This window comes from Lissotriton helveticus, chromosome 8 (assembly GCF_964261635.1).
Source record: "Lissotriton helveticus chromosome 8, aLisHel1.1, whole genome shotgun sequence".
Lineage (NCBI taxonomy): Eukaryota > Metazoa > Chordata > Amphibia > Caudata > Salamandridae > Lissotriton > Lissotriton helveticus.
In genome coordinates this window covers 415662722-415673460 of record NC_136069.1, presented here as the reverse complement: position 1 = coordinate 415673460, position 10739 = coordinate 415662722, and the positions used below count along the sequence as shown (strand labels likewise).

Genomic DNA, 10739 nt, shown 5'->3' with positions numbered 1-10739 from the left:
ACCCATGAGGAGGACTTTGATCTAGCAGTCAGAGAGAGTATGGACAGATTTGAGGGAAGGGGTTACAGACCAAAACTCTTACAGGACACCCTCAATCGTGTAAAGGCCCTGCCACGCGATACACTATTCCAAAAGAAAGAGAGGCCTAAAGTGGAAGGGAAGTTTCGCATGGTAACAACTTACTCAGAAAACTCCTTTAAATTAAGGACAATCATGTCGAAACATTGGCATATTCTAAAGACAGATCAGATTGTGGGGTCAGACATACCTGCCACCCCACAATTTACCTTTAGGAAGGCAAGATCTCTAAGGGACCATATGGTCCATAGCCACTTAGACCCGATACGGAATACCAAAGGCACGCTGAAGGAAGCAAAAGGTTTCTTTCCGTGTGGGAAGTGCAAAGCGTGTGCTTTTAGTAAACGCACACTCACCTATAAAGTAAGAGGCTGTCGAGGTGAAAAGAAAATCAACAAATTCATGACCTGTCAGACGGATCATGTAGTTTATTGTTTACAGTGCCCCTGCCTACTGAAATACATTGGCAGTACAATCAATTCTGTAAAATTGAGAATTTTAGAACATATGAGAGCGATTATGAACAAGGACTTTACATACCCTGTCGCTAGACATTTTGCGATCAAGCACAATAGTAACAGAGACCTACTTAGGTTTTTCTGCTTAGACTGTGTACCGGAAAATGCAAGGGGAGGGAACAGACTGCAGACCCTTAGAAGGCTTGAATCGCGCTACATTATTGATTTAGAAACAAAGGCACCAGGGGGTCTGAACATGGGAGAGGAGATGGTTACTCACCTTGGATAAGGGGAGTTAAGGACTGTAAAAGTTGTGTTAGTTGGATTAATTTCTGAAACTGAGAAACTATGACAAGAAGAAAATATGAACTGAAAATTTGAAATGAATGTATACTTATGAAGTATTGAATATTTAACCCCTTTAAAGCGTTGTAAATAGACCTCCCCAGTGCTGCGCTGTCCATTGGAACTAGTGCTGAATGGACGTCCAACGGTCGTGCGCAGCACTGGGGAGGTAGTGGCCGTGACGACCGTTGGCCGACGGCAGCAATTAAGGGGTTAAGATGGGTGGTGGGAGGTATGTTAAAATGAGACTTTTTATGTTACAACAATTTGATCCAGATATAATTGTTCGGATAAGACCCGGGGTAATGGTGTGAGTATATGCAGCCAAGATGGCTGCCAGTGCCGATACACGGCAAGATTTAGTCGGAGGTAAATTCCTGTTGAAATTTTCGCTTGGTCGATGGGCCCGGAATGTCATTTGAGACTATTGAATATTTTTTACCTCACACCATTATTGCGAAAGTCAAATCCCATACATGAATGAAATCATGAAATCGGGCTTCTTTATGCTTAGGCCGATACACGGCAAAATGTTGAAATGTGAATACCGGCAAATACTGTAATTGAACATATAGAAAATACAGTTCGAAACCAGTCTAAGATGGCGCCATTGTATTGTGGACGCTATAGTCCGTTTTCAATGTTTACTATTAACTCTGGCGTCTCATTTAAAAAGTTGTAACTGCGTGATTCATGGTTGAACCACTGACGAAGGGACGCTGTCCCGAAACACGTTTGCTTGAATAAAATACCTCCGCTGTTTGTATTGAGCCCAGGAGTGCCGTGTCTTTGTTCCTGACCCGGCTGGGTAAAGGTTTAAAAGGACTGGAGCTGATATATATATATATATATATATATATATATATATATATATACACTAAGTACATGTATATGGAGTTAAGTATATTACATATATGTTTCAATGTACTGTATTTTACAGTTACAATTGCATTTAAGCAGGAACGTAGTCTGTCATCCATATTTATTGTACTAGCAAAGGCACTGTCACTTTAAAAGGTGTAGATCTGCCCGTGTGATGTGTCATGTGATCAAGGTCCGAGAGGGACCGAAACGCGTCATGGCGGTGGTGTTGGGCGGAAAATATAAATAAAAATATTTAGCACGACCTTGGGTACGCTTCGTCTCTCGGGAGAAACGATTCCTGTGTGCTGGAGGCGATAACAAGGATATATATATATATATATATATATATACATACCATCATAATATTGTGGGAGTTTATATTTTGGTCACCTTATTCTAGTATAATACCTGCACTGTAAACTTTAAAGTCCATGTCCTTACCCTCACCACATAGGTTCGCCACATTCTGTTTATGCCCGATCAGCAAAATAACAATGTATTGACTGTAAACTATCCAGGCTAAAAGGGATTACTCACAATTAACAGCCCCTCTAGTATTAGATATTGATAGCGACTGTGTAATAAATTAGAAATAGAACTCACACACTAAATTGTTTTCATTTTTAGGAAATCTAGGGTGGATAGCCTGATTAATGGTTCTCTGTGAGTTAACTTTGACTGTGGTTATCTCTCTGGTGTTAAGGGTATAGTTAACAGTGCGTGGTGCCATAATTGGGTGTTTGAAACAGAGCAATTGTACTAGATAAAGATATATATATAATATTCATGCCCTAATATTTTTGCATTTCACTTTCAGAGATGATCACAAAAATGGCATCATTTTGTGGCTGAGACTTAAATCAAGGATTAAGATGCCATGTGTTCACACATCAGAATGAAACAGACATTGAGAGATTTTTCCAATTTATTGCTTGTGATTCTATGTGATTACGGTGAGTATTCTACATCTCAAAGAAAATATTCGCTTCACTTTTTACAGCTCCAAATGTCACCTTTTCATATTCGCTTCACTTTTTACAGCTCCAAATGTCACCTTATGTATGATTCTCACCTGATACGGAAAGCTGACACTGCCCATTTTTCTTATCTTCGAGCCTGCATCTGTTTTCAGGGACGCCTCGCCGGACCCGCTTCGCGGGTCCCGCAGCGCGGTTCAAACCGCGTAAGCACCATCTTCAAGGGGGCAGTTTACTTCGACCGGCAGGGCTGCGAGCACCAGCAGGGACTCCGAGGACCAGGAGTCCCTGCGCGCCCTAATTCGACCAGCTGGGCTTCTCTCCCTGCCGGCCCCGCCCGCCCGCCTGCAGCGTGAAAGGGCTGCTTTTCCCAGGAAGCGAGTGGGATTCTCACCTGATACGGAAAGCTGACACTGCCCATTTTTCTTATCTTCGAGCCTGCATCTGTTTTCAGGGACGCCTCGCCGGACCCGCTTCGCGGGTCCCGCAGCGCGGTTCAAACCGCGTAAGCACCATCTTCAAGGGGGCAGTTTACTTCGACCGGCAGGGCTGCGAGCACCAGCAGGGACTCCGAGGACCAGGAGTCCCTGCGCGCCCTAATTCGACCAGCTGGGCTGCTCTCCCTGCCGGCCCCGCCCACCCGCCTATCACATCTATTATTATTTAAAGGAAGTCAAGATCCCACTGCGCGGGAGAGCGCCGGGAGAAGCCCGGGACAAGGGCGGGACCGTCTGTGGCCGTCCAGGGCCGGAGGAGGCCGGGCTGGGCCACCCCTTTGAACTTGATTCCAACGGATTTTATAAGTTTTAGTACATTGCTGTGTCTTATAAGTGTTCACCAGTAAGTTTCGTAAAAGGGCTGGTAACCTTAAGGAATGCCGAAATTCCCAAGTAGCACCGCTTTGATGACTCCACCGGGCGAGGCTGGGACAGCAGTTATTGGCCCTTTAGATAAATTTTTTAACCGCCCGAACCAGACTATTGATAAAGAAATATCGCTTGCAGAGAGGCGTGCCGAGCGGAGATTATCCATTGAACTTCTTAAAAATCCTATAGATAAGCGCTCTGTCTATCCTGCATTGGTAACACCCCTGTCATCACTAAATTTGCCTGTTGTAGCTGAATCAGTTCATGACGCTATCTCTAATGAGGAGATCCTGGGTACTGTGGACGAACCGATTCCATCTTGTGTGAGCCATACAGATTCTATAACTTGTACAGCTGAATTATGTGCTCAGGTTTCTTTGGCCCATCTTAAATCTGGATCAAAAAGAAAAAGGAATACTGTATCTAGAAAATGTTACCCAGCTAAACCCCCACACAAACTTAGAAAAGTAAACAAAAGTATCTGTCCCAGTAAGGCTGTCACTGAAGTAAGCCGTAGTAGGGAAATTATACAAGAGGGGGATGTTGTGACATTAGACAGCCCAGACCTTAGTACTATTAATCCTTTAGTCACTGGTTTGGCAACGGCAGATAAACCGCCACCCCCAAGCAATCTGCTTTCTGACTTAGAAAGGTTGTTACGGTCAATTTTGCTCCCATTAGAGGAACGAATTAGTAAGCTCTCTGACCGTCTAGACCATTTTGAGCAGGTAACATTAGATAATTTCTTCTCAACAAAGGCATTGATAAAAGCTCAGGCAAGGTTGGACGAAAGTAGTAAGTGCCAGAACACTACCCAAGGTGTACCACATGACAAGGGACAAAGGCAACAAACTAACTCACCTATACCACCAAAGAAAGTTAGTGCGGTTGTGAAGAGACCACTTAAGCCTCCCGACTTAGCACCACCGGGATTTGTTAAAAATCCCCCTAACATTGTAGCCTCAGCTCAGATTGCGGCGCAACAACCACAGCTTAGTTCAAACTCCTTGGTTACCGTAGAAGCAGGGGGTGATGTGTGTACCAGAATGGGCATTGCTTTACCATCTGCCCCATTCACTAGCAACCAGCCTTTAGCAAATAAATCTATACCCCGCCCTGCTCCTATTGTTCCCAGACCGCCCGTACCACCCACGATAAAGCCACCTCATAAGAGCCCCCCATGAACCTCACCCCAGATTCCTTCCCTTTTGTAGTAGTCCTTATAAATGTCCCACCACTTCTACCGGGACAGAGAGAAACCTTCCAGATGCTTAAAAATAAAGTTATGCACTGGCTAAGGGTGAATCGGCCTCTACCAGGGGAAGTTGACGGTCTGATACTGGGGGTAAGGAGAATAGATTGGATAGGCTCTACCATCAAAAGCCTGGAGGGGGACTGTATTGTGGTTAACTTTCAAGACCCAAGGGTGGCAGGATGGTTAACAAGACAGGGTTGGGGCACAAGTAAGGGAGGAATTGGCATTGTTGACCTCACTTTCTTCTACCCACGTCCTACCAGTGTCTCGACTAGTCTGTTTAATGAGCAAAATTGCCCCTCAAGTTTTTCGTGGTCAGGGATTATTACACCAGCTCCACTGCTACAGTACCATAACCATATCACTGGCCCGTTTTGCAATCCTCCGGGTGGCTGGCAAGACCCAGGGTGGGGATGCTGACAAACCCTTGATCACCTGAATATTAGTAAGGGAAGAAATAGTAGAGTGGACAGAACATCTAATATCAAGTCCTCTAGATCTATAGTACTAAACGACCCACTGCCTACCCTAGGGGAACAGGTCGCCCCAGACGATATAGGGGAACTAGGGTTGGCTAGGGTCCAAATCGAGCCCGCCATTGTCTGTCCTCCCCCGGGAGACACAGTCACGGAGGGCCCTGTCGAGCCCAGTAGCATTGCGGCTGTGGCGGACCCACTTGTTAGGGTTCTCAGTTGGAATGTGGCTGGTCTGCACAGGAAATTGGCCCTGCCCGACTGGAACGCACTTGCGGAGGAATACTCCATATGTCTGTTCCAGGAAACCTGGAGTAGGGAGCCCCCTCATAAGGCAGGATATTCATCCCACCACATACCAGCTGTACATTCAGAGACTGGTAGGGGTCGTCCCTCGGGAGGCCTCCTTGTTTGGGTAGCCTCCTCACTTAATTGTAGGGTGGAGGAGCACGACACAAAGTTTCCGGATCTCCTTAATATCATCCTAAAATCCCCCAAGGGCCGTGTTATCCTAAACATCTATAACATCTATGCACGAGGCACCAAGGGGGGTAGAGAATCCCCCACTATAACCCGCCTTGAGGGCCTGCTTCGATCCTCTCCCTACAAGTCCTGTACCCTGGTAGCGGGTGACCTTAATTGCACATTTGAGCCTCTCGGCTCAGATGTTACACAAGATCAAGAGGATGCTGATTTCAGGGGGGGATACCAGCTTTAGAGATCAGCCCTATTAGAACATGGACGGAAAAGGTGCTCCAGGTAAATTCCCTATCAATGGAGTTTGACCTGAGGGCCCTTAATGGTAGGACTATTTCGGACAAAAAGGGCGCACATACATACAACAGGCCGGCCATACGTCAAGAATCGATTATATCTTGCTTGACGTCAACCTATGGAGTTCGGTCAAAGACATGGACATTATACCCTCGGTCGAGAGCGATCACAACCTGCTCTCTCTCGCCATGACTCCTTGGTGGTTGGAAGGTAGAGTGAATGGAACCCCATGTGCCATCGCTTCAGACCTGTCATCTGTCTCTAACTCTGGACGACGGCTAAAGTGGGCAAGGCTGTCGCTCCGGCCGAGATAACATCCTCCATAACGCAGCTTCTAGCGGCAGCCCTAGATAACTCGGATTCTCTCGAGGGTGGGGTGGCGGGGGTGTCCGACAGGTTTTGTAATCTAACCCAGGCGCTAACCAACCTGTTTACTGTCCCAGCCAGCCCCAACGGGAAGAAACTACGTCCCCGGGCCAGACAGGGCTGGTTTAATCATAATTGCAGGGAAGCAAAGACACTGCTTGTCGAAGCGGTTAATTCCAAATCACAAACCAGGACTAGGGAGGCCAGAAGGCTTTACTCTCCCTATTTAAAAAGTGCCAAAAAGGAATGGGAGGATAGCTTTTGGCAGGACCTCCTGGTCGCCAGTCGAGGGAGAGACGCCAAAGGGTTCTGGGACCTGGTGGGTAGCAGAAACCGCCCAGATGACACCTTGAGGACCTGCTCTATCACTGCCCAGGAGTGGTTTAACCATTTTAAGGCCCTTTATTCTGCCGTAGAAGGCACACTTAATGACCCTTTTTTCCTCCCCCCCTCACCCGTGGACAGAGGCACTGACCTCTTTTCCGCACGGGAGGTCACGAATTTGATTAAATCTTTAACACCACTAAAAGCAGCTGGTCCAGATGGGCTGCCAGGGGACCTTCTCCGAGCCTACCCGGGCGAATGGGGGGTGTTGATCTCTGGCCTCCTTAATGCCATCCTCGAGGGAGGTTCTGTGCCTGAGTCTTGGAAAGGGGCAGAGGTAGTCCCAATGTTTAAAAAGGGTTGTCGAGATTCACCGGGGAATTACAGGCCAATAAGCCTCATTGATTCAACCCAGAAATTGGCGGGTAAAGCTATTTTAGGGAGGATTCTCCAGTGGGTGGATGACAACCATATATTGTCTGATATGCAAGCTGGTTTTCGTTCAGGTACAGGAACTATCGAGCAAGTCTTTAGACTCCTGTTACTTTATTGGAAGGTGGTGGAGCTGGGCAAAGGCAGTCTCTACTTGGCCTTTATAGACCTGAAGACTGCCTTTGACCTGGTTCCTAGGGAGGAACTCTGGAGGGTGTTGTATGGTCTTGGGATGCCCCCTTACATCTTAATGCTCCTCATCAAACTGCATAATGACAACTATGCTCAGGTGCGATGGGGACTGAATGGGGAAAAGACCGATAGGATCCCGGTCGCTAGGGGCGTCCGGCAGGGCTGTGTACTATCTCCCACCTTATTTTCCCTGTATGTGAATGGGGTGGTAGAGCACCTGCTTGGCGAACCAGCAGACGCTCCATCTCTGGGGGGCGTTAGGATTCCAACCCTGTTGTTTGCCGACGACACCCTCCTCATTTCCAAAACCCCCCAGGGCCTCCAGAAGCTTTTGAACCGCTTCCAGGACTTTTGTACACAAAGAGGACTTGTCATCAACGTGGATAAGACCAAATATCTAATTATGCACCCACCCCGTAAGCTTGGCCTCCCTCCCATTCTGAACTCCATCCCTCTTGAAAGAGTGTCTGAATTTGACTACTTGGGAATTCGAATGAGTGATGTCATGAGCTGGTCTCCCCATATAAACAAAATGACCATCAGTCACAAAAGGGTGGGGGGAGCTCTGTTGAAGGAGTACAATAATTCATCTAAACAATGTGTAGCTCCAATAATAGACATCTACAAAGCCCGAGCAGTAACCGCATCACTTTATGGGGCTGAGCTTTGGGGCTTAGGCAACGTGGAAGCTTTGACCAAGGCAGAGAATAAATTTCTAAAGGACCTCTTGGCCATCCCGATGAGCACCCCAACAGTTCCTGTGCTTTTGGATACGGGTTGTAAAGCAATCAAGGACCAGGCCCGTTTACGGCCTCTCCTCCTTTGGGCCCGTCTGTGGAGGGTTCCGGAATTAAAATCATACGCAGGCGGGCTGTCAGAGGTGATGGGCTTGGACGGCTGGAGCAAGATCAAATGGCTCAGGGACATTAAAAATCTTTTAGGGGACCTAGGCTTGGGGTCGTGCTGGTCCACCCACTGTGCCCCCCCGAAGGCGACCCTAAAAAAACTATACTGGGAATGGGTCTCTGCTAAGCTCATTAGCAATCGGCGTCACTGCAATTCCACCGCAGCTTATCTGCAAATAAAAGACGTTGCTGCCCTTGAGCCTTATCTGGACATAATTACGGCACCTATGGACCGGGGACTTTTCATTAAATTCAGACTAGGTACATTACCTCTAGCTGACCTCCTCTCTAGATGGAACATGCCTGCGCAGGCATCACGCTACTGCGCCCTATGTACTAATAGGCCCGAAACTGTGTTCCACTTCCTTTTTGAATGTCCAGATTACGCCCGTCCAAGATCCCACTGGTTGAAACCACTTTGTAGACAATTGGGCACTCGCCAGCACCTGGTGGCTCTACGGATTTTACTATCTGGTACATCCTCTCGGGTAGTTTGTGCTGTATCCAAATTTTTAAAATGGGCTTGGTTGATCCGTTTAAAAAGACTGTCCTTATCTATGTAACATACCTTTAAATAATTTACCACTGATTTTATTGCTATCTTTTATTTGTTTTGTTTTTAAATGTACAGTCTTTGACGATGTGCTGTTTTTATATATTTTGTAATGCTTTTATGATACCTGCATATCGAAATAAAGCTATCAACCAATAATTCACAAAGACCTGTTAAGCTGTTAATGTGTAGAGTGGCTTAATGAAAACTTATTACGACCACTCCACTTGTTGCAGTCCTTGCGCCGCTGAGGGTGGGCCATGCTCTCAAGAGAACAGGCAATATTGCCTGTTTTTCTTAAGCGCCCCAACATTTTAGGTCAGAATAGGTACGGCTTTATTTGTTTGCTGGAGCACGTCATAACAAAACAAACATTGACAACACCAATGCATCTGGCTTTCTTGTAATACTTACTGCAGGCCATAATTCCATGTATCACAAACTTTGAGCAGAAATTGTAGCCACTTTATCTCTGACATAGTATCAATCTAGAATATCCTGAATATGCCATGGGTGGGTAGTATGGAAATCATGAGCTTCGCCAACAGACAACTAAAGCAGTGTATAGCTTGATGCTACAAAGAGAAAAGGGAGTGTACAGAGAGGGGCTTTAGAATGTCGATTACCCTCTTTTTGGGAGGTGGCCAGTTAATCTTAAGAGGTTGCTTGGGGAGAGAAGCACCCTTTTTTAGGGCTCGGCTAGAAGCGCGCGAAGCGCGTTCTCGCCAGAGAACTATAGTCGTCGGCTCAGCCGACAACGAGTGGAGACAAGAGATGGCCACGCGCAGATTGAGAAGCATGGCAGAGTCGGATTCCGACGCACGCCTTGGGATTGGGTCGTGTGCGTGAGCTTCTACCGTACACAGCTTACGAGGCGCGCCTTGTAAGTTTCTGTTTCGTTTTTACTCGTGCGTGTGAAGGAGCGGCGGAGATCCCCTCCTCGGAGACCCGGTGTGAAGAGGAGCAGGGCAGCGGGGAGTTGACGAGCAGCAACGGAGGCGGCGGAAGCGCTGGAGGAAAGGGTAATGCTTGTTTTTACCAGGTGCAGTGAACAACTCTTATTCCAAGTACATCACATGCTGAATGTATGCGTTCCTTTTCAAATCCCACACGTATCAGAATATACCGAGCTTTCTTATTCTGCAAATGTCGTCAGGTTTGAGCTGCTTAAACGCACCTGAAGAAAATAGAGGGAGTGCGGTGTTTGCTGCACAACTCATATGTCTGGTATTTTCCTCCGTACTCAGAGTCAGGGCCTTATCAGGGGGAAAGGCGGGATCGACAGACACTTCACTCTCACAGCACTCGAGCGACCCTCGCTTGAGGTCCTGGCTTCACTAAATAAACAACTTCCTGAATGTTGCTGGCGCCGGCCGTACCATCTTCATTTTACATTTGAGTTGGCTAAGCATTTCACTGTCCAGGGAACTGTCGCAACTTTGACAGGTTGAGAGCGATGTACTTAACATATTACCTCGTAATTAAGCCTTAATGCTCTGGGCAAAGTTATTTATAAATAATTAAAACACATTCAGCTGTCTTCCCAATAGCCTTTTCAAAATCAAACTCATTCAGCGCATTCTATTGTGTTAGGAATAAAATTGCATTGGCACATTAGGGACCCAGAGATCTTGCCCCCTGCCTTTTGTTTGTTACTGCACACTATCGCCAAAGCATATTGTCTCATGTCTTCCAATGTAGTATAATTTATCGGAGAAGACTGCATTTTATTCAAAAAAGCAAGTTTAGCATGTTCCGGTAAGAGCAAGTTGGCTTACAAATAAAGATTAATATTTGTTTTTTATCAGCACATATTGGTGTTTTCAAAAATGTAATCATGTGTGTACTACTTTGCATGCCACATTTGACACACACAG

At 46.5% G+C, this 10739-nt stretch overlaps 1 protein-coding gene across 1 annotated transcript in view; it reads left to right on the top strand.

Moving 5' to 3' along the window:
* The first annotated feature begins 2562 nt into the window (after positions 1–2562).
* The window catches only part of THSD1 (thrombospondin type 1 domain containing 1), a 101064-nt gene continuing 92887 nt past the window's right edge, over positions 2563–10739 (top strand). The window contains exon 1 of the mRNA XM_078657255.1: positions 2563–2698. Coding sequence (XP_078513381.1) covers positions 2623–2698 — 76 coding nt within the window. The 5' untranslated portion in view covers positions 2563–2622. The remainder of the gene's footprint in view (positions 2699–10739) is intronic.